This window comes from Calliphora vicina, chromosome 1 (genome assembly GCF_958450345.1).
Source record: "Calliphora vicina chromosome 1, idCalVici1.1, whole genome shotgun sequence".
In the NCBI taxonomy this organism is placed as follows: Eukaryota; Metazoa; Arthropoda; class Insecta; order Diptera; family Calliphoridae; genus Calliphora; species Calliphora vicina.
Window position 1 is genome coordinate 163,146,935 of NC_088780.1, and position 26,977 is coordinate 163,173,911.

A 26,977-nucleotide genomic window follows, 5' to 3' on the forward strand; every position below is an offset into this window, starting at 1 on the left:
TTTTGGAGACAGTTTTGTTTTGTTTAATTTTCTTTGCTTTTGTTACTGTTGAAATTATTAAACCAAAAATAAATGCTTTTTACTTAAATTAACTTTTTCAAATGAAATCATTTCAAATTTAGTTTTTTTAAGAATTCTATGGCCGATACGCATATTGATTCAATATCTTATCTCTCTGCAAAAGGTTACTGTTAAAAGATAAAATATTTTTTAGAAACATCATCATCTTCATCAATAAAAGAGTACATTTTTGCCTGATTTGAGATAGAAAATTGTATCGTAAATTGACAGAGTGTTTTATTAATTTTATGTGTGTGAAGTTTTAAAATAGAACATGGAATTCAATAGAGGGTAAAGTTCATGAAATATTTATCACTGTTTTTGGAAAAAAAATTTAAGAATTAAAAAAAAAATAGTTTTATAACCTTTATTTTGTAATTTCCACATTTTTTCAATTGAGACTCCATAAAGTAAATAAATTCTGGATCATTATAGATGCCGAGTCGTTATTGCTATATCCTTCTTTCTGCTGAAATCAACTATCCGAAGCCCCTAAATAAATTACAAACATCATTGATAAATATAGGAAAATGTTTAATTAAAATAGGACAATTTTCGACTTAAAACCAGTTCAAATTTGTATGTTCTTAAATAAATTATTATTAAAGATAATGCAAGGTTTCTCCTGAAGGATAGATATATGCGGTATGTACAATTGTTTGATATTATTGAAAACATAAGAACTAGAGGATTAACATTTTAAGGGAAACAAGTAAGAGAGCTATATTCGACTGTGCCGAGTCTTATATACTAGGGTATTCAATTAATCGGGTTTTTGGATTAATCGGTTAATCGAGCAAATAATTAATCGGGGTTTAGATTTAATCGGTTAATAATCGGTTAATATTAAATTATTCGATTAACCGAATAATTTATATTTTAATTTTAAATTGAAAAGAAAAACGCGAATTTTGTATACTTATTTATATAAGCATTTTGTTACTAAAAAGAACAAAAACATAAAAACAAACAAAACAATAAATAAAAATATACACATGTGAGTTCTTTTTTTAGATTTTAAGGAGATCTTCTGAAATAATCTTTTTAAAAAAGAATGTAATTTAAATGCATCAATCTTAAACGATTTTTTTAGTTTTAATTAAACTTGACTTGAAATATCTCACTGATTGTAGATTTCGAAAAATCGAAAATAAGGCACGATCTATATTAGTTTTTTATAAGCATATTTTTTTAGATTTTGAATACTTTAATACTTAGTATCGTTAAGTACTGATTAAAGACTCGTTTCAGTAATGTCTTTAGTTTCGTCTATTACCATGTCGTCCTTCAACTCAGTATCACAAAGTTCATCATAGAATATTCTAGAAAAAATGTCATTTCCAAATTCCTTAGTTTCAGTTTCCGTACTATACTTCAAATAACTATTGCTAGAAGATATTCACGAGTTAAGAAATTAAATTTTAAAAAATAATTCTGTATAAAGTGCAAAAAGGAGACATTTCAGTTAATCGACACAAATTAATCGGTTTATTCGTTATTTTAAAATCGTCAATTTTAAATTATTCGAACAGTTAACCGACAAAAATTAATCGGTTAACCGATTAACGGTTAATCGATTAAATACCCTATTATATACCCTTCACCAAATTTTACTTTAAAATAAAAATTTTAATTTTTTTTAGGTAAACTAAATTTAAAGATAAAAATTAATTTTTTTTTAATTTTCACTTCAAAATTTTTCCCGATATTGACCCATTGTAGGCTTAATATGGTGTTGCAAAGGTCTTTGAAATATCTATCATTAGATATTCATATCGTTTATATTAATGACTCAGTAATCCTGATATACACTTAGTCGCAAAACTCTGCATACGATATCGACATTTCATTTAATTTGCGAATAATTTTGTATTTAATGTTTAATCTTTGAAAATGACCACTTGTAAATATTTTCACTTTTTCCAAAGTCTTGCGCGACCATCGTAACCAAAAATGTTAAACTAACATTATTCTGCAAAAATAATCCTTTCCCAAAAAATAGGATAATTTAAATGGAAAAGTATTGAAGAAATTAAATCGTATGTAGAGTTTTGCGACTAATGATCTGTTTTTATCTGGCCATGCACGACAGAAGTCCAGCTTTTTTAAAGAAGCAGTTAATTGTATCTGCATCGACATCAATTCCATAACCTTTTTGGTATATTTTTGTTCATTCTACGCTAATTTATTTGGAATTTTTAGGACTTCTCTTACAATTTTACACCATAAAATTTCATCAAACTTTAATGGACATCCTGTTCGTGACAAACTTTCATATCTATCAAACCGTTTATAGTTCCTATGGATAGTTTGGACTCTAGATTTTGACACATTTGCCGTAAATTTTCCTTTATTTGACAACTAATGTTCCGAAGTCGGCGGATATTTCCTATATTTTCGCCATTATGAGATTCATTGTATTACAATTAATAAAAAATTAGCACCAAATCTCACACACTCAGCTACTATAAATATAAATCAACTGATCAATTGTGAAATTAACGGCTTTATCATAACAATTTTGTATAGAAGTAAAAGTCGTATGTAGACTTTTGCAACGCTTCAAATGTAGAATATTGCAATAATTTCAATTTTAACAAACAGTGACCATAGTTTTTTAAAAAAATGTATTGCAGTGATGTAAAGTGTACCCTGATAAATATTTACAAGTGGTAATTTTCAAAGATTAAACATTAAATATAAAATTATTCGCAAATTAAATGAAATGTCGATATCGTAGATACAAAAGGAGGTTGTCCTGGTTTTTATAGCCTTCACCATGAGTGGCAAGGGTATATACATATAAGTTTGTCCATTCCGTTTGTAATTTCTACATTTTTCATTTGCGACCCCACAAAGTATATATATTCTCAATCGTTATAGATAGCGGAGTCGATATAGCCATGTCCGTCTGTCCGTCTGTGTGTTGAAATCAACTTTCTGAAGCCCCCAAATAACTTACATACACGAATTATACATCAATATCTCTGAAATTCTTCCGGCTCGGTTGCTATTTAAAATCGAGAAAATCGGTCCACAAATAAGGAAAAAACCAGGACAACCTCGATTTTTGACCTATTTTAAATTAAAATTAAAAAAAAATAAAAAAAACAATTTCGAAAAAACAACTGGAAAAAAATTAAATTTTGTTTACCTAAAAATATTTAAAATTTTTATTTTAAAGTATATTTTGGTGAAGGGTATATAAAATTCGGCACAGCCGAATATAGCTCTCTTACTTGTTTCTTTATATCTCAGCCGTTTGTGGGCCGATTTTCTCGATTTTAAATAGCAACCGAATCGGGTCTACAACTGATGAATAATGATGTATGAATAATGTATGTGAGTTATTTTGGGGCTACGGAAAGTTGATTTCAACATACAGACGGACATGGCGGAAATTGAGTTTCGAATTGTATGGACGATCAAAAAATAAAAAATCGTATAGCAGAAACGCAATCTACGGAAAATTCTAAGAAAGTTTCCTCAAGAAACCATAGGTCTAAAATCAAATCCTATCTTGCGTATTTCGTCTTTTAACCAATAAAAAACTATTAAAAAAAATTAATACTGAAATATCATTGGATAAAAGACGAAATGCGCAAGATAGGATTCGATTTTAGACCTATGGTTTCTTGGGGAAAATTCCTAAGAATTTTCCGTAGATTGCGTTTCTGCTATACGTTTTTTTGTGAAAAAAAATCGATCCACCCTTCTTTAGAAAAAGTAAAACCGAATGAAGCCAATTTCAAAGGGTATTTGGCTTCATTGGCTTCATTCGATTTTACTTTTTCTAAAGAAGGAAAATTCTAAAAAAAAAAAATTATTTCCACTTTCGATCTGAATAGAACTCTGTGACCGGGGGTATATTTCACTCCACATGTTGGAAATTCAAAAAAAAAAACATCCATTTAAAAAAGATTACTTTTCTTAAAATATTTTATTCAAAAACTTAACATTTTAAAATGACTTAAATACCATTTTATTACAATAAAACAAACTGTTTGATTACAGTACAGTTTTGTTTAAAAGATGCAATGGTTTAAATAAAAATAAAATCAAAAATATAAAAATGTATACATATAGTAGTTTATATGAGATTTGTTAAAGATTTAAGTAAGTAAAACGTAGTAAATGCGCAAGTATTTAAAAATATAAATTAGAATTAAACTTTTTTTAGATTTAAAAAAAGAAAAGAAAAACATTTAAAAACTATTGCTTAATAAAGTAAATTAAGTAATACTTGGAATATAATTTTAACTAAAAATTTAGTGATAAACAAGTTTATAAAGAAATTTAAGTATGTATTATACAAATATGTAGTAAGTATGAGTAATTTACGAGATTCTTTACTTTAATCACAAAGTGAAAAAAAGCATAAAGGCAATATATTCATTAAATTGTACAAAGTTTGTTTGTTTGGATTGACATTGTTCTTTTTTTTAAAGCGATCATAATGAACTTAAACGTTGCAATGAATTTAATTATTTAAGTACATTGTTCGGTTAATACAACATTATAGCACTTTGATTCTTTTCCTCACTTGGTGGCTCCAGACTTTGGCGATAGCGATGTTCACAATGTCTGGCATACAACAGAATTATTAAATTGATTAACACGACTAGAGTTGATATGATGACCATATAAAAACTGTAACCCAATGAGGCCAAACCATGACTATACCAGTTGTGCTTGTGGTCCTCCACCGCCAACACATTGTGCTGTAAATATTGATAGAATTGTATAAGCCAACAGATAAAGGCAACAACTTGACTGGCAGCTGATGAGATATTTGAGGCAATTAGCACAAACATTGTGCCAGGTTTTTTAGAGGCCGAGGCTGCTTTAACTACAGCAGCTATGGCTGAAATGGCACAGCTTAGTAAACCAAATCCCGTACCTAAAGCTGTTATAAGCCAAAGCCAAAAGTTCATGGTGTCTGGTTGAGTTTGCATGAAGGTGTAAACTGAAAATTTAATAAGGAACAATTTAAGCAATTTCTATTAAAACTATTAGGTGAATTTAAAATTTGTTTCAATTACCTTCAACGGGATTACTGCGTACACCAAATCCGGAATCCAAATACTTGTTGCCATAAAATAAGCCATAATTAACATCGCCCCTGGATGCCTAAAATAAAAAAAAAAAATTACAATATTAATTAATATGGTGTACGACTTAATAATGCAGGATATTTTTCAAATTTTTAGATTTTATTTTTAAAAATTTGTACATTTCCCATCTTTCAGGCAACATATGGATTCCGATCCAAAAGAACTGCTAATATTTTGAGGCCAAGAACGAATCAAGAAGCGTATCACAGAGAGAGCGTTCTTCATCGATCGACCATGTGGCCTAGCGTTGTCATATTTAAATATTACGGTTTCTGGAAGCATTTTCTGGGTGTTTTTCGGCCAACGCATGCTTTAAACGAATCAGTTGTATTCGTTACAGGTTCCCTGTTATGGTCCTTAGCGCCATGGATATTTGGATTTGATGATGATTCTGCTATTTGGCCGTGCTTCACATACGATCACTTACGCTCCGGGTTATCGTAATAGATCCATTTTTTATCGCAAGTAATTATTCGGTGCACAAATTATTTTCTTTTATAGCGTGCAAGCAGCATTTCAGACATACAAAATCGTCTTTGTCTGATTGAGTAGCTCCAATGATTTTACAAGCTTTTGTTGAGTTTAAAAACGATCTTCATGGCTCCAATTCATGGTCTTCAAACTTTTTTGGCTGCCCTGGGCGATCTTTTTCCTCCGTGTCAAAATCATCACTTTTGAACTTAACAAACCATCTCTCACACGTTGAAACCGATGAAACACATTCAACAAAATCGTGGATGAGCATTCGGTGTGCTTCAGCGTCACTTTTTTCAAGGTTTCCTATAAAAATCTATAGCTATCTCAAAATTTCCTATAAAAATCTATTGCTAGGTCAAGATTTCCTATAAAAATCTATCGCTAGCTCAAGATTTCCTATTAAAATCAATCGCTTGCTCAAGATTTCCTATTAAAATCAATCGCTTGCTCAAGATTTCCTATAAAATTCTAAGGCTATTTCAAGATTTCCTATAAAAATCTATCGCTAACTCAAGGTTTCCTATAAAAATCTATCGCTAGCTCAAGGTTTCCTATAAAAATCTATCGCTAGCTAAAGGTTTCCTTTAAAAATCTATCGCTAGCTCAAGGTTTCCTATAACAATATATCGCTACCTCAAGTTTTCCTATAAAAATCTATCGCTAGCTCAAGATTTCCTTTAAAAATCTATCGATAGCTCAAGATTTCCTATTTCTTAAGAAACATAAAGCCAGCTCAAGATGCGATTTAAAAATCGAGATTTCCTATTTGTTTGCTTACTTTTTCTTATTAATTAGCATTTATGTGTATTTTAATGTTGAATATATTTAGTCATCATTTAATTAAAAATTCTAAATATTACTGTACTCAAAATTATAATTGCAAACCAAAACCGCAACAACAAAAACTACACAACCACCTGCTGCCGCTGCTGTGGTATTTTTTGTTTTATAATCACTTCCATTTCTTTATTATTAACTTACCTCAGAGTTACGTTTCTTAGGAGTTGCCTTCACCCAACTATTCGTGGTCAAGCTGACCAGCAATAGACCTATAGCTATGCAGCTGCCGAAAAATGTGGAGAATACCAATGCCCGGGTTCTTAACGTCATTTCGTAAACACTAATTAACAGTGTATTTTTATTACTTTTTCCACAGAAATTTTAATAAAAAAAACCTTGTTTCACCAAGTTTATGTTGTAGTTTTTGGGGTCACCCAGGGTCCCAAAAAAGGTACAACAATCAAAAAAAAAGCAACAAATTGTAAAAAAGAAGATTTAAACAACAAACTTGTTTGTTTACTTGTTACGAAAACAGAAAACAACTCAAAAATTAATTATTAACAATTTCTTTAAATTCCTGAGTGTAACTAACAAAATTATAATTATTTTTAATGATTTTTATGATATTTTTGTGATGTTCACAAAAACAGTTCGTGAAGCCATAGAAAATTTTGGAATTTTCCTTTAAAATTTCACATTGAAGATAATTTTCACTTTTTTCTTAAACTTTTTCTCGTTTAAAAATCATTTATCTTTAAATTTAAAAATTTGTATTTGCCAATTATTTAAATGTAATTTGATTTTGTATTATTTTTACATTAATACAATATAATAACTTCCTTAGTATTCTATTATTATTAAAATGATTTAATTTTATAAATTAATCTCGATGCGTTGATTGTGTGATCTTCGTTCAAGTTGAGTATTTTTTTAATTGCACTGTTCTCTTTGTGTTCATTGTTCGCTTGCAATTATTGTACTTCATTTGTTGTTGCCTTATTGTTGTTAATATTGTTTTGTTTTCTTTGTTTACAATATTCTCTGTTTTAGATATGTACAATTTTGGAAATTATTTAAATAATTTGTATAGATTTTATGTACTTTTATTTAATTCTTTATCTTAAAATATTCAAAATATGAATTATTATTAAATATTTTGTTAATTTTGTACTTGTACCAGAACACTGTCATATCGACATATACAACTCTGTAATTAATAGGCGTTATTGTGAATTGTATTTGTTACTGTAAATAAAAGGGCTGCCAACATTTTGTAAATGTACTTTTTAGATGCAGTAAAAATTTCGGGTTATTACTGCGATATCGGTTCATGAATAATTTTTTTAAATTCAATTTGAAATAAACGATTTCACAAAAAAATCCAATTCCAGCAAATACACTAACTTAATTAAGAACAATTGACACATGCAAGTAACAGTTACTTAAACAAAATGCAAAAATATGCAAAGTGAGTAAAACACCATAAATTATTTGATTTTTTTAAGATAATGATAATCCTAAAATCTTAAAAAATCAAAAAATTCACAGGTGTTTACTCTTTTTTGAGGTTGTGTGTAGTCAAATTTTTACAGCCTTTTTCACAATTAAACGTTTTACAGGAAAACATTTCATAATTTTATAAAAAAATTCAAATTTTCACATCACTTGTATCACAAACAGAAATTTCATCTATTGAATATTAATTTACAACTTTTTCAAATACACAATTAATACGTAAAAATAAAAAGAATTTAATTAAGCAATTAATACGAAAATGGAAAACAAACAAAATGGTTTCATTATTATGATTTACAAAACAATGGAAACTTGCTTTAATTTTTACAAAAATAGGTTTTCTATTGGATTGAGATCTGTCCAATCAGACCAATTCAAAACACGTAGATCATTGGATTGTAAACACTCGCTTACAACCCTTGTATGTAGTTCTTGATATAAAACAAAATGAGTGAATAATTTATTGTGCTTAGAAGATAATATTAGCATATTTCGATTTATCACAAAGAATTTTTTTTAAAAATATAAAAATATTTTTTTTTTGTTTTTGGAAAAATGTTTTGAAAGAAATCCTCTTTTAATTAGACACACTTTTTAACAGCTTTAGCTTCCAAACAATATGGTAGCTCTATTATGTTTTATAGTTGTGCATTCTATAAATTTTCTGACAGTTCTGGTCGATAAAGCAGTGCAGTCTCGACATATATTTTGCATGAAACTTGAGCACAAAACAGAAAACGCAAGAATTTGGTTAAAAGAAAATATCAGTGTAAAAAAATTTCGTTTTGTAAATTTACAGGAAAAATTATTAAATTCAATCACATAATAAAATCCCACTAAACAGCAAAATCACGCAATAAATGAAATCATGAATAATTAAAGTAAATAAATCAGAAGGGTAAATAGAAAATACAAATAATTTAAGGCGAAAAAAATTGTATATTGCCTAATGTAAATAACAAAAGTGCAGCAGGAAAATGAAAATATAATAATTGTACGTACTTAGGAAGACCCAACCAACAACAAAGTGAAAGTTGTAAAGATTTTCGGTTTTCGCTGGTAGTTTTTTTGCAATAAAATACAAAAATGGAATAAATGTGTTGAAAATAATTAATAAATGTATTAAACAAAAATATGCATGCAATAATTACAACAAAAAAAAACAAGTGAATGTAGTACGGGGGCGAAGATGAGTGGATGACAATAATGTATGGATGGTTGGTTGGTTGTTTGGATGTGATGTGTTTGATGTAGATTGCAAATTGTAATAAATAATATGATGTGTATATTATAGACAGTGCTTTGATAATTTTTGCTTGACTTTTGATTACTTTTTTGCCCCAACCAGCCAGCCAGCCATTCAGGGCTGCTGGTATTTTTATGTTTCATCATTACGTGGTCTCATGTTGTTTTTTATTTATTTATTTTATTATTTGTTTTATTTTTCTTAATGATAGATAGAATAGACAATCAAAAATTAAGTGAATCTGCCAATGCAGTAAATAAATAAATATTTATTTATGTAAACACAGTTATAAACAAAAGAAAAGATGAACAAAAAAGAAAAGAAAAAATGTTAATGGGTGTTGATGGCCACCAAATATGTAAATAGGATTGAGTTTTTAATTGTGTCTTGTGTCTGTCGCTTTGACTGAATCGTCGTACTTTTTATTGTATGTGTGCCTGTGCCTGTTTCTATTTTAATTGCAATTTTCTTTATTTTTTGTATGTCTTTAGTGTCTTTGTTTGTTAAATTGTGATTATTTAATAATTTACTATTAGCAGATGACCAGACCAGGAAGTCAATGCCATTTAACTATCTATATTTAACATATTTATGTAGTTAATGGCAAATTGTGCAAAAATATATTGAAAGAAAATCAACAAACAAATGAATAATGAATGTGAGAGATATTGCATTGGCATTCTTCTATATAAATTGCTGGTGGCTAGTAAATAGTAGATGGGTTCATGATGAAGGCCATATGTGACGTTTACAGAATTTCTTTTCATTCAAATGAACTTTGATATCTTACGAGTGTGATGAATTATATTATTTTTTTTATTATATATTATTTTATAGAATTGTTTGTTTTATATATTAAAAAAAGGGAAAGTGTATAAACAATATTGAATCAATTGTAATTGTAACGAATAAAGTTGTAATTAATTCCCGCCTTTAGGGGAAATCGAGTTTCAGTGAAAATTTATGATAACATCAGGAGTTGAGAAATATGTATTGATATATAAATTGTTTATATATACATAATTGTAAAGAAAGAATATTTTTACGGTATTTTTTAGCTGACTTTAATTTGTATAAATTTTACATATCGTTACCTAAAATGCAAAAGGGCGTTACAACCAAAAAATTGAGTTTTTAATGGATATTGGTACAGCGCATCAAGGCACATATCCTCACATCTGTTTAGGTATTTCTATTTTTAAAAATAACGACTTTATTAAAGAAAAAAAATCATATTTGTAATCACAACACTTTTAAATTTATTTAGTTTTTAGTCTCTCCTGTAAAATTTTTAAAAATAATGATAGGCCCTTTTACATTTTAGGTGACGATATACAATTTTAATTAGTCATGGAATATTTGAAATATGTAAAACATTTTAATGAGTCATCACAAATCTGTATGTCCTTCCTTCGCTGGCAAGGGAATCAACATAATTCCTTTAATTAAAACTCATAATAAACGAAACTGAATTCTTATACTAAAAAAGGAACATAATTAAATTCTGGAAATAGAAAACAAACTAATAATACATATTGCAGTATTAAGTTATTGACAAAACAATGGGAATTAGGACTGATTTTTAAAAAAATTAGCATGTCCTTTTATTGACATAATATCTAACATTGAAACAATTATAGACTCAATCATATCCTTTGAAATATTTTGTCATTCCCTTATAACCGCATCTGATAAAGCATTCTTCGAGGTATAATTTTGAGTCCATATTGAATCCAATATAAAAATATTTGGTTCTAGTTTTTTAACTTATTTTTATTTTAAAATTTTTACAAATCTTGATTTGATTTGTTTCATTTTAATATATTGGCCTAAAATAACGCCATCACCAATTACGGCTTACTCTTAAGAAGAGTTTCGTCCAGTAACTGCCACATCGATCTATACCTTTTTGAAATCAACTCCTGAGTTTTATTGTCTCCACCTAAGTCCAACTTGAGTTTTGTTTGGTACTCCATCACTACAAATTATATGTTATAAATTATAACCTAAACGAATACATGTGGTTAATGTGAAAAACTTTTAGAAACCGTAACGCGGTACAGTTAGAAGACGCCAACCATTAACCAATGCGAGTGTAACGCAATCCCTCGACGGCAGCGAAAAAAGGACGACCTGAAAGGACCACCCAGAGCTGAATTACGAATGTTCGCAAATCTTGAATATGCCAGTTTTACAATCTTTTTAAAAACTTGCAAAAAAAAATTACTTGTTTTTTACATCGTATCTTGAAGAAGTTTTAAAGTTTCCATTGTTTTGACAAGGCTAAGAAGTATAGTCATATTCTATAAATGTATTCTTTTAAAACATTAATTCTAGAAAACCTATTCGTTTTTAAATTAATCTTAGAAAAATACATTTATGATTGGTAAAAGGTCATATTTTTGAAAGCTGAGATTACGGAATTTATCTTAAAAAAAATTTCCAATATATTGTCACTCACTTCATATACATTAAGTTATAGCAAATAACATAAATAATTAATTATTTCTCTTATTTCTCAATTTATTTATTTGCAGTTTTAATATACATATATTATTTCTCCTTTAGCACGATATAACGAATTTCGAAAACATTACCAATTAATCATAGAATAAACAAATTCCCATTTTATATAGAAGCCACATAAAACAACAAATTTAAGAAATCTACGCAGCAGTAGCAGAATATAATATACAAATAAACGTTTTTTAACGTTTATTTCTTTCTAAATTTTCAACTTAATTTCCAAAAAAAAAAAAACACGAAAAACGAAACACAGTTGCAGCTTTAACCCAAAGAAAAAACGGTTACTGTTGTCGCTGTGAAACTGTTTTTCCTTTAAACAGGAGTAAACAATTGAATATGTGCGATTCTAGTTCAAAACAACAAAAATGGAAATGCGATTATTGCACCTACGAAAATTTTCCCTCCGCTATAAAGTGTACCATGTGTAAAGCTGTTAAGCCAATGGTTAATGAGGATATATTCAGGTTAGTTTTTCTCAGTTTTCTATAAAAAAAAAATATTAAAATTAATTGCAATTCTTTCCCTAGACTTAGCCCTCCTCAAATATCATATGAGACCGAAGGTGAGGCCCGAGGTGCTGCTGTAGCTGAAGTTGTAGATGTTGAGCCATCTAGTTTTAATGCTTGTTCACGCCCAACTCAAGACACACAAAATTCAGCTGGAGCTGCTACGGCGGCCAACGATAGCAAATGGTCTTGTAAAATGTGTACTTATTTAAATTGGCCGCGTAGTTTACGTTGTGTTCAATGTTATACGAAAAGAGCGAATGCTTCCGATAACAGTCCCTCGCAAGATATCGGTGCTATTTCAGTGACCTCCTTTAAACAGCAACAGCCTACACCTCACAGTGAATTAGAACAAAATATCAATTCAGCTATGCAAAAACATAAACGATTTAGCGACAACTTAGACCCAAAATCAATAATAGATTGTGGCTCGATGGCCGAAGCTATTATGAATAATTCACAGCATCTGATTCATAATCCCCAGCAACAACTACAAGAGAGGCTAAATAAACTGCATATAGCAACAAATATTGATGCAGAAATGAATGCTAGTAATAATGCAGCCAGTGCTAATGCTGCTGCAACAGGAGCTGCCGCCCAACGTCTGAGTCCTGTGGAAGGTTCAACTACTCATCTCAATAATCTCGCCAATAGTTCACAAACTCAACAACAACAGCAACAATTAACTTCACAATCCACCTCCACTTCTGCTACAACATCCTCCTCTAATCCCCAACAACCAAATTATATTAAAAAATGGGCCTGCAATGTAAGTTTTTTTTCTGGGTTTTTAAATTTAGATATTCGTTAGTTCTATCTATGTTTTTGTTTGTTTTAGACATGTACTTATGAAAACTTTCCAAAAAGTCTCAAATGCTCGATGTGTGGCAGTCCTCGTGATATCAATAGTTCTGGAGGTGGTGTTGTTGGTGGCAACGCCGCCCATAGCATTGAGAATAATGCCAGCGGTATTAGTAATAATCAAACAAATGTAACCTGCAGTGATAAATTGAATGATACCGTCTCATCAAATAATTCCTTCAATAAACAGCAAAATATTTATCAACTGGGTAAGTGAATTGTTGAAATGAATTGAATAGAAGTGATATATTTCTAAATTTATTTTTTATCTTTTTCAGGTTCAGATACTATAAACAACTGTGATACGATGCAAGAAAGACAAGAACGTCGAATACGTCAAATAAGACGTCAAGTAGACTGGCAATGGTTAAATGCCTGTTTAGGTAGATTCAAATTATAAATTCTCATAAAATTTTATCTAAATTATCTTTTATTTTAATCACATTAGGTGTGGTGGAGAATAACTTTAGTGCGGTGGAAGCGTACTTGTCGTGTGGCGGCAATCCGGCACGTTCATTAACCAGTACTGAAATAGCAGCTCTCAATCGCAATTCTGCCTTTGACGTGGGCCATACACTGATACACTTGGCCATACGATTTCATCGAGAGGAAATGTTACCCATGCTGTTGGCACAAATTTCCGGTTCTGGACCGGGTATTAAGAGAGTACCCTCGTATGTGGCACCCGATTTAGCAGCTGATATACGTCGTCACTTCGCCAATATGTTGCGTATGCGCAAGTCCGTGTTTCCCTGTACTTACGTACACGAGCATGCGACATTCTCTCTGCCGGCAGAAATAGAAGAACTACCTTTGCCCATACAAGAGCAACTGTACGATGAGTTGTTAGATCGTGATGCTCAAAAACAATTGGAAAATCCACCACCAGCCTTAAATTGGTCTTTGGAAATAACCGCTCGTCTGGGTTCAAGATTAATGGTGTTGTGGAATCGTAGTGCTGGCGATTGTCTATTGGATTCGGCCATGCAAGCCACTTGGGGTGTGTTTGATCGTGATAATATATTGAGAAGGGCCCTGGCTGATAGTTTACATCAATGTGCGCCCATGTAAGTCAATGAATTAAATTTAAGAAATTATATTTTAATATTTCTATGCATTTCTTTTAAGTTTCTATTCACGCTGGAAGGAATATGAAATGGTTCAGGCCTCTATGCTACATTTCACCCTGGAGGAAGCTCAGTGGCAGGAGGATTGGACCACACTGTTATCATTAGCCAGTCAACCGGGCGCTTCTCTCGAACAATTGCATATTTTTGCTTTAGCCCATATACTGCGTAGACCCATTGTGGTGTATGGTGTCAAATATGTTAAAAGTTTTCGTGGCGAAGATATTGGTTATGCCAGATTTGAAGGTACTGTACCTTTGTTTGATTGGTGTTTTATGGAAAACAATATTTATATTATTATCAACGTTTGTACGATGTATATTCCTTGTAGGACTTTATTTGCCTTTGTTTTGGGATCAAAACTTTTGCATAAAATCACCTATAGCTTTAGGTTACACTCGAGGACACTTTAGTGCTCTTGTACCAATGGAACCCTACGCCCGCATTGATTTGCGTCGTGATGAACCCGAGGATGTAACATACTTGCCGCTTATGGACTGTGAATCGAAATTATTGCCGATACATTTTCTAACTCAGGCCGAGGTAAGTCAAAATAAATGGTATTTTCGTTTTTATTGAGAAAACAGCAAACAAACAGTCTAATCGTTTACCTGCTTGTTGATGGTGTAATAGCACCTCAAACATATTTAAAAAAAGCGTGAATGTGGTTAATTGATTTACAACACCTTCTCCGAAAAACTATAACATTCCAAATTAAATAAATTATATAAAAGTAAATTAAGAAAATATCGTGTGTATGATTTAAAAAAATCGCCTTTTTTTATTTTTAGCTTTTATTTTATTTGTTCCATAAAAATGTATTCAAAGTATTGGCCATTATCAGCTATGACATTTTCCCATATTTGCTTCAATTCGTATGGTACCCAATTTCCCTGCTTTTGGATGAATCCTGCTGCTCGCACACGTTATGAAATTGCTCCTTGAGTAGCTCCCAATGATTTTTCAAGTTCTTGTTGAGTTTTACAACAATTTTCATGGAGTAATGCCTCCAATTCTTGGTCTTCAAAATGTTTTGCCTAACCTGGGCAATCTTTGTCTTCCTTGTCAAAATCAAGGAAATTAAAGGAGTAAAGCATAACTTCCCGCATATGACACTTTGTTGGTCGAAGCAAATAAAACTTTGTTGTTCAATAACTAAGTGAGAATAAATGACAAATATGTATCCTTCAGAATAACATATAAGTTATTGAAAACAAAAACCGCGTTCAAAATTCATTACCCCATTTCCTTTTAATTCGCATTCCCAATACTGAATGTGCCTCACCCAAGTCTTTTATAAGAAATTGTGACTCACCCAAGTCTCATGGTCATTTAATAAATATCTTTTTATACCCTTCGCCTTCGTGAGAAGGGTATATATAAGTTTGTTATTCCGTTTGTAATTTCCACAATATAATTTTCCCACCCTATAAAGTATATATATTCTGGATCCTTATAGATAGCGGAGTTGATTTTGCCATGTCCGTCTGTCTGTTGAAATCAACTTTCCGAAGCCCCCAAATAACTTACATACAATATTCATATATCAATATTTTCGGAATTCCTCTGGCTCGGTCGAGAAAGTCGGTCCACAAATGGCTGAGATATAAGGAAAAAACCAGGACAACATCGATTTTTGACCTATTGTTCGCCTGAATTACTAAGTCATTAATATAGACAATATGGATATCTAATCATATATATTTCAAAGACATTTGCAACGACTTAAATAAGACCATAGTAAGTTGGACCAACAATGGGTCAAAATCGGAAAAAATATTTTTTAACCCGAATTTTTTTTCACCAAAAGTTTTTTTTTTTCACTAAATATTAAAAAAAAATATTTAAAAACGAAAAAATTTTTTTAAAAAAAAAAATTTTAAAAAACAATTCAAAAATTTTTTTTCCAAAAAATTATAAAAAAAAACACTGGAAAAAAATTAATTTTGTTTACCTAAAAATATTAAAAATCGTATAATTTGGTGAAAAATATATCTCTTACTTGTTAAACAATATAAATTTATTATTAAGTTTAGATCTTAATTGGAATTCAATTAAATTCTCCTATGAAAATCTGCAGTTTTTACATAATCGAACATGGGAGTACTGCTAAATTATTGAAGTGTCAATTGTGCTAAAAAAAAAAAATACAATTATGAATGTTTAAAAATTGATTAAATTAAAATTTTTATTTATTTTAGATGGGTCGTGAAGAGTCCATTATGAGACAATGGCTTGATGTCTGTGTCACAGAGGGCGGCTTATTGGTAGCCCAACAAAAATTACGTAAACGTCCGCTTTTAGTAGCCCAAATGCTGGAGGAATGGTTGAACCATTACCGTAGAATAGCGTAAGTATTTCATTTCAAAACTAGCAATTTAACTATTTAAACTGTGTTTTTTTTTCAAACAGACAAGTGATTACAGCACCATTTGTGCGAAGGGCACATCAACAAATCGGCTACTCAAGTGATGGCGATTCCGATGAAGAGTAAGTCTGCAACACAATGTTATTTTTCTTTTTAAATTTGCTTAAAACAACATCTACAATGATATATTTGATATAAATTTAAATATTTTAGTAGAGAATTTATTTTCATTATTTGTTTTCATTTTGAAATAGTTACAACTAAACTTATTAAAAAAATACAAAAAATAATACTAAATAAATTATAAAAACCGTGTTATAATAAATGTTACAAAAAATATCCCATTCTTTAAAAGAAAACCAACCCAAACAAACAAAAAATACACTCACTTTTTATTAGCTAAAATTTTAAATTAAAAAAAGATAATAATAATAAAAATAATACAATTGGAATCAAAATATTACAAAACAACAAAAATGAAATGTATGTGGGTGGAGTGTGAATGCGTTAAATTATTTAAATATGAATGTGCAAATGAACATAAATATATAAAATCTTAGATAAAATTACAAGGGATTATATGAAAAAGGCAATTAAGTCAACAATTAAAAGTTATTTAAACCATAAAACATACAAAATAAGAAAACAGTTGAATTTCCCCATAAAACCAGAAAATAAAACCAGCACACTTTAATATTTCATGTAGTTATTAATTTTAGTGAATTACAACAATATAGTTTATTCTTTTTTTCCCTTCCCTTGAAACCAAGAAATTATAAGAAAAATAAACTACATTTCTTTACTAAAAAAAAATTAATTTCCTAGATTGTCTCTCCCCAGTGCCGGTGATTTTAATTAGAAAAAAAGTTTAACATTAACATTATTAAATAACTATTATAATAATTTAAATTTAAAAGGCAGTAAATAAAATTAACGTAAAGAAACTCTATATACAATCCTTTTTTTAAAGAAATTAATAAATAAATAATTAAATTAATATATTAATAATATGTACTACATTATAAATGGTATTTAAGATAAAAATTATTATTAAATAGTTGTTTTATTATATTATATTTTATTATTTAATTAGGTTCTTTTTTCTTTACTTATTTGAATTTTTAAAGATTAAAGAAGGCCTTATTCATGATACATTTTTAAATTTATTACAGCTTTATGAAACAAATTTTTTGTAATGAAATTTTGTTTTATAAACTCTTTATAAAATTAAAAATTTATTGATAAATAAGGGGGTATATTATATTAATTATATATACGTACATATACATAATATGATGATGAATAAATAAAAACTGAATTATTTTGTTGGTAATGTTATTTAATTAATGAATTGAAATAAAGAAAACAAATAAATTCTTGTAATCATTATGCAAAATGAATAAAAAAAAAAGTAAATTGAAAATACAAAAAAAAAAATTAATACAAATTAATCAATTAAAGGAATTAAACTAACTACAACCAATATTATTATTGACTTGGTATGGTTTTCACAATAAACAAATAAGATTGTTATATTCTGTTGTGCTGATTATTATATATCATTTATTTTAATAACCTTTTGTGAAAACGAAACTTATGTTCAATTTGAAAGCGCAAACTACAATACAGTTATTATACATAAACGAGGAGGTCTGTAACAAAACGCAATAATTCCACTACAAATTGTTTTTGGATAAACGAAAAATTTAATTAAAGTCTGTAGGATATACAGTTGACATTACAATGGAAACTTTTCCAAATATCTAACTATTAGATCAAAATCCAAAAAAAAATTGTATGAAAGTAAAATAGTTGCGCAAGTCTGTTTTTCATTTACAAACATAAGAATGAAAGAACAATCCAACTTGCCTTGTACAAGCAAATCTGAACTCAAATTTTAAAAATGTTCTTCTCAGACAAAAATTGCGCAACTAATTGCCTAATGTGAAAGGGGCCTAATACGAAAACTATTCGAAATTGTATTGCTTAGAAGAAAAAAATGTATTGCGGCAACATTGATATTCGTATTGCGTAAGTTTCCTCCTTCGGTAGAAACTGTGTACCTATCGCTTTGGCTGCAATACGAAAACAAGACTTCTAGATTATAAAATATGATATTGCTAGATAATCATCTAGGTGGAAGATAGTAGATGATTTAACCTACAGAAGGATATATTGGATCCGCTATCTACTTACTACTTATGGAATCCTAGTTTGTACGATGCAACTGTGTTCTTACCAAGGTTGTACCTAAAATACCCTTTCAGCTCAACTGCCGTTACCGATATAATCTAAAATGACGTTCTATAAATATTTTAAATTATTAAAATAACAATTTTTGATTTCAGCAATTAAATTAAAATATAATAAAATCAACAAATGTAAACTAATTTTTAATTTTTGCAAATTTCTTTAATAATAGAATTCAGAAACAAATTACAGCTATCAATAAAATACCATTACCGAGCAAATTCCGTTACCGCTAATAAGCTAGGGTTTTTTGTGTCATCTGAAATTGCAGAGGCCATCAATGTTGATGTTGAAAGAACTTGGCGAGCGGGGAGTTGAGTACCAGACAACGAATTTTAACCTGTTAGTGAGGAAGACGCCTGAAAAAAGGTAGTCATCCCAATCCTCAAACCAAGGAAGGACTCTACTGAGGAACAATCGTAAATGCCAATAGCAATCCTGTCACCTATCGCAAAGACTCGAGGATCTTCTCCTCCTCCAGCTGTCACAAGATATGTCTTGAAGAAGGCCTTCAATGCTCAACAACTCTAAAAGATGGGTCGTAAATTATCGGAGTGGCCTCCAGTCGTTCGTAGAGTTTAGAGACAAACGGGGTGGTGAGCGTTTGTCTTTAAACACTACGAATAGAGTGAACTACTGAGGTCGGGATGAAGCAACTAGCTCAATTCCTTTCGATTCCGCATAGACCGTGCCCTCCCAAATGTATACCCTCCACATATTTAACTGTCCAGCCAATCCTACTTCATTTAGTCCAATGGATTTGCCGACTAACCATGTCATTGACCTCTTTATTAGCTGTTACAACAACGACCGCTAAGCTACCATTACTGAAATAAATTTAATTACCATTACCTTGTTATCGTTTGAAATCGGTAGCCCACCTGCAAATGCAATTTAAATGATAATGTGGTAAATATGTTTGATAAAATCTGCTACTTTAAATGATAATACAGTGCCCATATAAAATCAAGTTTTAATTAATCGATAAAACAGTATAATGTACAAACTGCTGCTAAAATAATAGAACTTCTGTATTCAAAAAAATTATTTTGTTGTGAAGGCTTGAATTTACATATGTACATTATTTATACATCTGTCCACATTATCTATAGTGTTGAGATCTCCAAAACATTCAAGGTGACGGCCACTATTGAGAAAAGAGACTTCTTCTCTACAAATATGAGCCATTGTAAAACGTTTGGAGGTAAGTATCGCTGATCATCAGGCTACAGAATGTTTGTCTTTTATGCGTTTATACTTTGTGAATATAAAAAAATGTCTATTGTTTTGTCATTCACTGTAATTTGATGATAATTTATATTTTAAATTCATATTTATTCAATCATGTTACAAATCATCCATATAGCCCATTTCACAAGCATGTCTTATCAATGCCAGCATACGCATGGTAACCTCATCACCGCCAGCCTCCAAAGACAACTTACGAAACTCTTCACCATATAAATCTGCTGCAAATGTTTGGGAAAGACGGCTACATTCCACCTCCGTGAACAGCCAAGGAAGAAAGTGTAAACAAATCATACAACCATAAAAGGCGATACGGGAAAAATGTGTTTGAAATTTCTCAAAATTATAATGATGTAAAATGTCCCTTATATCCTGTTTAGATTTCTGGGAAGCTTTTAGTATTGTGGACAAAGTGTTAAACATGGAAGTATGGTAGGCTTTTAATAAACTATCCCACATTTCGTATCTATCCTCAGAAGTATTGAAATACATAAAGAAAGCCAAATCCAAACAAGGAGAGCCATATTGTGTAGAAAAATATAACAAACCCAATAGTAAAAATAACAACGGACAACTTTGACAGTTCAACTATCATTTGACAAAAACAAAGTACCTGTTGTTGTATTTGTTGTAGTTCTGTCGTCATCTTTTATAAATTCGACTTCTTCATGTCTGTTTTGAAAGAAAGAGAGAAATATATAGAATTTTCTTATCATGCACTTTGTGTCGCAGTTCACATCCACTACTGTGGATGTGAATCAGCGTTGCCGCTTTGGTCCAATTGGACCAAAATTGGTAGTTTCAAGTTAACAAATTGACTTCTGGTAGTTTGGTTGGTTTTTTCCGATATTTGTCGTATTTTGGTAGGCTACGATATTGTTGAATACATAAGTATTTTTAAGAACAAAATAATTAAAATAATAACGAAAAACCTACTTATGTTATGCTAAAATAATAAAACTACATATTTGCAAAATATGAAGATAGCTTTTTCTTAAATATTTAGTTTAGTCAGGTAAATGTGTATTTATTTAGTAGTGTTGAGTTCAAAAAATGCCAAAGGGCTCTCAATACTTTTATTTTCTAATAATATGTGTTAAACTCTGCTTCAATATTTCAGTTTCATCTGACACTTTAAATATCCAAATATGGAAATTATTATGAAACTTATTTGTTGATTTTTTTCGGGATACCAACACTTTTAGGTGTTTTATGCTCGTTTAAGTAATTTTCGGGGGGCCTTATATGGTAGCTATGGTCAATTATGAATTGAATTTTTAGGTGTAATTTATTTGTAAAAATGTTATTTAATATCTATATAAATCAAGCATTTATGGCGGATAATGTCTTATTTCTGGAGGACATTTATATGGGGGCTATGTGAAATACATGGACAACCAGCCAGACAGACGTACGGAAGGACATCGTTAAATCGACTCAAAAATAAAATCTCGAAAACTGAACGATTTTAACATATTTATGATTGTAGTGTAATTAAATAACTTTCTTCCTCTGGATAATTTTATAGCAGCAATAATATAATTTTAAGTTAACTATTTATTTTGAAACGAATCCATATAGCATTTCTCAAATATTTTAAATTTGGTAGGTTTTGGTAGTTTTTAATTAGAAATTTGGTAGGAAAAATATTTTATGAGTGGCAACGCTGATGTGAATGGAAAATGAGAACAAGAGAGAAAAAATTTCTACAACTTTCCCGTTATGATAAAATGTATGCAGGGTTACCGTCAGTGATGTTAACTTTTTAATTTCGATTACCGTACAGCCCTAAATAAATTACCGTTTTTTAGGTAAAATTACCGTATCCAAAGTTTTGTTCAAAAATAATAATATTTTCTTATTGAAACAGGTTTATTTTTATAATTCAATATATCGAGGGCATATATTCAAAACTCTCTATCTTAAAAATCACAACTTTTCAGGAAAGCCAAAAAACTGTTTTTTCGCATATTACTTGAGTTATTAAAATTCGGTATGCTACAATTATTATTTTAAAGCAACTACTGAATCTCACATATAATTGGTTTTTAAAATTTTGCATTTTTGGGGACTTTATGATAGATAGAGGGTTTTTTTCTCAAAATATTCAATGTATGTGTATAAAAATTATAAGATAGAGGATTTTGTAGTTTAATAGAATTAAATTATTTTGATTTCATTTATGCCATCTGTCAGTTTTTAACGTGATTTATTTAAGATAATGGCTAATAACACAACATAAGATAAAAAACATATAAAATAAAAATATTTTCATGGTAATTCATTTTTTTAAATGATTGAAAAATGTGAAATTCATGTTCATCATTCAAAAATTAGTAAGAAAACATGAAGAACTTATTCCAAAAAATATTTGAAAATTAATTATTTTTTGCATAACATAGAGAAATAACAAAAATGCAAATAAAACAGCAAAATCAATATGTTTGTAAGAAATTCCCACCATAGATGCAGAAAGTAATTTTCGTGAATATCAAAGATAGAGGATTTTGAATATAGGACCAAGTTTGTAAAACGGCAGAATGCCATTTTTATCAACCTCTTTTATTTGCCTTATAAATTCCTTATCAATTTCATTAAATTCATCCATTCTGGGAAATGAAAAACTAATTGGTATCGAACAATTGGGGATTTATTACGTCAATGTTTTTAATGATTGCATTTGATTTGATTCAAAAAAATTTTTGCAATCAGTTTTTAATACAAATTTGTATGTTGAAATATCCATACTTGAAAGACTTTCGATTACTTTACCGCCTATATATATTTCGTCTAGCGGTAGTTGGTTATCATCATCCTCAAAACTGTCTAATTATTTTAATGAGAAATATGTATATCATATGTAGACTCATTATGGAAATATAACTTTTGGGATATAATTCTTAAAAATTTAAACTTTTTAAAATTACCGTACAAATGTAGAAATTACCTGCCTACCGTACGGAGGTCTAAATTACCGTACAATACGGTAATTACCGTACGGTTAACATCACTGGTTACCGTAATTAAAACGATGATTTTACATGAAGGAGGCACAAAAAGGGATATTTATGGAACATGTCAGCCTCAGATTACCCAGATATAAGTCATCTGGTTCCAGTAATATTGCAATAGAAAACAAAAGATGTCAAAATGGTTGTGGTTTGGAAAGAGGGATAAATATATATCACACTCGTTGCCTGTTAAACATTTTATTTTTTCTCTCACTCTGCTAATCACAACCATTAAAAAGTGGTTGTAGCAAGATGTATTAACAAGATGGCAGCTTAACTACAACAATACAAGAACAATAGTCATTTTTGTTTGTGTAAAACCGTGTAAACTGTCAAAAAAAATTCACAAAATCGCACTTTTATAAATGAAAAAGTTTTTTTTAACACTTTTAAATATTTTATGCACATAAAGCGTTGATAAATACTAACTTTTTTAAATATAAAATAATCTTTTTAATCTTATTACAAATTTTAAAAGGTTTGTAAACAAGTTTTTGACATTTCACAAGGCAAAACATGAGTAGAGCAAAAAATAGTCAGCTGGCGTTACGCTGCCACCTGGTTAAATATGCCTTGGGTTGTAGATTCTACAATGTAGAATGTCAAAATAACCATACGGTTCGTCATTACTTTTTTGAGAACTGTCATTTGTTTCATATCTGTAATAATCTATGATGCCTGCTTTAATAAAATTCAAATAAGAACCGTTTCTTATGTGAATTTTCGAAGGAAATTTATTTTGAATTTTATAAATAACAAAGTCTTAAAAGGCCTCATTTTATAAAACGAAACGACAAACGTTAAAATACAATTCTATGGAAAATATTCAAGTTTTAAACCGTTTTCCCAGTACTATTCATGAAAATAGCTTATTTTATTTAAATTAAATAATGTTAAATATTTATAACAAACTTTTTCGTTCGGCCTACTTCTGAAAAAAAAAAATCTGAAAAAATCCATAATTATTAATTTATACTTAATAATGAAAAATGTATTTAAAATTTAAATAAAAAATGGTGGAAATCAGGCCTGTTCTGATATCCAAGTGATTTCAAATCACTAATCGTTTTTATATCACGTGTTTGATTTGTGCCTGTTCTGTAAATCACACATTTCAGTATTTTTCGGTGTGATTTTAAAATCCGTCAACACAAGAAAACATTGTTAAAAAAAAATAGTTGCCATTTGCTTTAATATTTTTAAACTTACACAAAAAAATATTAAATTATTGACTTTTATAAATATAACTTAAGAAAATAAATTAATTTAGATTAATTTAATAGTTAGTTAACGTATATAAATAAATTATATTTTTCGTCAAATGAATTGCAGTATGTATTTGTTACTCTGGCAAACTGCTTTGTATTGTCCAACAACTAAACCAGAAATAGATATCAAAAACTTGAACTAACTTTTTACAGCAGAAGACACCCTACTAACTTTTTGGTTGGACTCTTCAAATTTTTGTTTGAAATTTACTGTAAAAATCTAATTTTTCTCTGATTTAGTTAATTTCCATATTAAGAAATAGAATTATAGACTTCGGGATAAAACATGGCCAATGCAAGAGTCTTATTTCGTGATTAAGAAACAGAGAAATCTTGTATATAAGTAAAAAAAAATAAAAAAGGAGAAACAATCATATTTACCATGATATTAAGGATTTTAAATATATTGAGATTTTCATATAAAATTTAATAAAACAAATTCTTGACCTGATCCACAATTTACGCTGTAACTTTGAAATCAAAATGAATTTAAATAATAAGTTAATAATATGTATTCCTATTAGTATAAATTTGTATCCAGTTTTTGCTTTCACTAAATTCAGTAAATGTAAAAATTAATCTGAAAAAATAAAAAATTTAAAACTTTTTGGGGAATCTTTCGTTTTACCTTTTTAATAAATAATATATTAAAATATTTGTATTATTCTGAATTCTCAAATTCACCACAAATATCCCAATTATCATAATCTTCATCATCATTTTATAAACTTCTTCATCATTCACAAAAATGAAAATAAACAAGTAAGAGAGCTATATTCGGCTGTGCCGAATCTTATATACCCTTCAACAAATTATAATTCAAAATAAAAATTTTGAATATATTCAGTAAGAGTATGAACAGAAAAAGTACGACAATAAAATTTGTTTTAGTTTATAAAAATAAATATTGATCATGCTTTGAAAAATTAAGATGACAGATTATGGAAAAAGATGACAGAAAGAGGACACAAATTTTATAGATGACAGTCAGTTAAAATAGATGATTGTCCTCTAAAAAAGAGGACGTATGGTAAGGTAATATTACCTCGAATATTTTTTTGTGTGTGTACTTTTAATTCACATTTAAAACATTTTTTACACAACACATTAAAAATATTGGAACTTATTTCTTCGACGCAATTATTACAACGGACATCGTTTAATCGACTCAGAAAGTGATGCTAAGTCGATTGGTATATATACATCTATATACATCTGCACAAACGCATTATCCCTCCCCACTACGGTAGTGTAGGGTATAAAAATGTCAAAATTCGTCGTTGATTTAAGGACATTTGAGTCTATATTAGTTCCAAATTTTGTTATGCTATCTTTAACCGTTAAAATTTTATATTTTTCTTTATGGAAAATCACCATATTAAATTTTTTAAGGTAAATGACGTCCCAAAAATTAATAAAATTATTTAATTTTACTAAAATATCAATCTTCAAGTCCTAACGTTTTCAACAATATCAAATCTATCTATACTTATATATAAAAATGAAATGGTCCATGTATGTAATAGCATCACATGATAACGGCTGGAGCGATTTGGCTGATTTTTTTTTATTTGATTCGAAATTTTCAGGAGATTGTTTGTAAAGAAAAAAAATTCAAAAATTTAAATTCTTAATATATGTATTTGTACGTTTTTTTCATATACATACATACATATTTCATGCAAAATGTTACTAGTTAACATATCAAATGTAAATTTTGAATTCAAAAACATACTGACTTAACAAAACAAAGTTTGGTGTAACAAATTTTGCATGCATTATATGAAAAACGTATACATTTTTCAATTTTCGATCTCGTTAGGATCGTATATATATTTAAATATTGAAAAATCTGTCTATACCAAAATGTTTTGAAAAAAGTAACCAAAATAAAAAATAAATACACATCTAATAACCAAAACGGCAACACTGATTTCAAATTAAATATTTACAATTTCTGTTTAGCATTTTGCAATTTCTAAATAATTACCCACGCGATAAAACAGTATTTGCACTTAGTTACCTACAAAATCAAACATTTTTTGAAAAAAAAAATTTTCAAATTGTTTTTTTAAATTTTTAATTTTTTTTTTAATATTTAGAAAAAAAAAATTTTGGTGAAAAAAAAATCGGGTTAAAAAATATTTTTACATATTACAGTATCCATCTTATTTATCAATTTCATTGCAAATTAAGTTAAAGTTCTAAATTCGAATCTTAATTATGTACTAAAAGGTGAACTGAATTTACCTTTTCTATAAAAACATAATTTTTTGGGATAAAAAGTTCAAACCCCTACATTTTAAAAATCGAATATTAAAAAACTCTTGATTTCTCAAGGAGTTCTAAAAAATAATATCTTCTAAAAAAGTTGTTCCAAAATCGATGAATCAACTTTTTATAAAACGGACAATAGTAAAATTTAGTATTAACAAAAAAATTAAGTTTTTTTTTAATTTTGTTTTTTATAAATATATATAAACTTACGGGTACAAATTGGGGATTTCAATTTTGAAATGGGGAGTTTTTGGGGACATCGACTTTCAAATTGGAGACATGAGGTAAACTTTGTCTGGCAACACTGTGCAGCAGAGTTAACGTTTTTAAGAGAAAAATACCT

At 29.0% G+C, this 26,977-nt stretch overlaps 2 protein-coding genes across 4 annotated transcripts; one reads left to right on the top strand and one right to left on the bottom strand.

Moving 5' to 3' along the window:
* Nucleotides 1-3,981: 3,981 nt before the first annotated feature.
* LOC135964296 (uncharacterized) lies at nt 3,982-6,931 on the bottom strand. 2 transcript variants are annotated; one of them, XM_065516492.1, is made up of 4 exons: nt 6,827-6,931; nt 6,633-6,771; nt 5,103-5,190; nt 3,982-5,026 (listed from the first exon to the last, which is right to left on the bottom strand). In XM_065516492.1, exons 2-4 carry the CDS (start codon nt 6,759-6,761, stop codon nt 4,566-4,568), a joined length of 678 nt encoding a protein of 225 aa, XP_065372564.1. In that variant the 5' UTR covers nt 6,762-6,771; nt 6,827-6,931; the 3' UTR covers nt 3,982-4,565. The 2 variants fall into 2 exon arrangements, with proteins under 2 accessions (XP_065372564.1, XP_065372563.1); XM_065516491.1 differs by lacking the exon at nt 6,827-6,931 and having other exon boundaries at nt 6,633-6,820.
* Nucleotides 6,932-8,672: 1,741 nt separating this feature from the next.
* Nucleotides 8,673-18,027, top strand: trbd (trabid). Of its 2 annotated transcripts, none has more exons than XM_065516493.1 (10): nt 8,673-8,844; nt 11,761-12,182; nt 12,246-12,993; nt 13,063-13,294; nt 13,364-13,468; nt 13,534-14,152; nt 14,214-14,458; nt 14,544-14,755; nt 16,414-16,562; nt 16,625-18,027. In XM_065516493.1, exons 2-10 carry the CDS (start codon nt 12,055-12,057, stop codon nt 16,704-16,706), a joined length of 2,520 nt encoding a protein of 839 aa, XP_065372565.1. In that variant the 5' UTR covers nt 8,673-8,844; nt 11,761-12,054; the 3' UTR covers nt 16,707-18,027. The 2 variants fall into 2 exon arrangements, with proteins under 2 accessions (XP_065372565.1, XP_065372566.1); XM_065516494.1 differs by having other exon boundaries at nt 8,676-8,827.
* The last annotated feature ends 8,950 nt before the right edge of the window (nt 18,028-26,977 follow it).

Coding starts and splice junctions, on each gene's coding strand:
- LOC135964296 (XM_065516492.1), bottom strand. CDS start 6,761: ATGACGTTAAGAACCCGGGCATTGGTATTCTCCACATTTTTCGGCAGC. Junction 5,191..6,632: donor CTAAGAAACGTAACTCTGAG/GTAAGTTAATAA, acceptor TTTTTATTTTAG/GCATCCAGGGGCGATGTTAA. Junction 5,027..5,102: donor ACGCAGTAATCCCGTTGAAG/GTAATTGAAACA, acceptor TTAAATTTTCAG/TTTACACCTTCATGCAAACT.
- trbd (XM_065516493.1), top strand. CDS start 12,055: ATGTGCGATTCTAGTTCAAAACAACAAAAATGGAAATGCGATTATTGC. Junction 13,295..13,363: donor GCAAAATATTTATCAACTGG/GTAAGTGAATTG, acceptor TATCTTTTTCAG/GTTCAGATACTATAAACAAC. Junction 13,469..13,533: donor ATGGTTAAATGCCTGTTTAG/GTAGATTCAAAT, acceptor TAATCACATTAG/GTGTGGTGGAGAATAACTTT.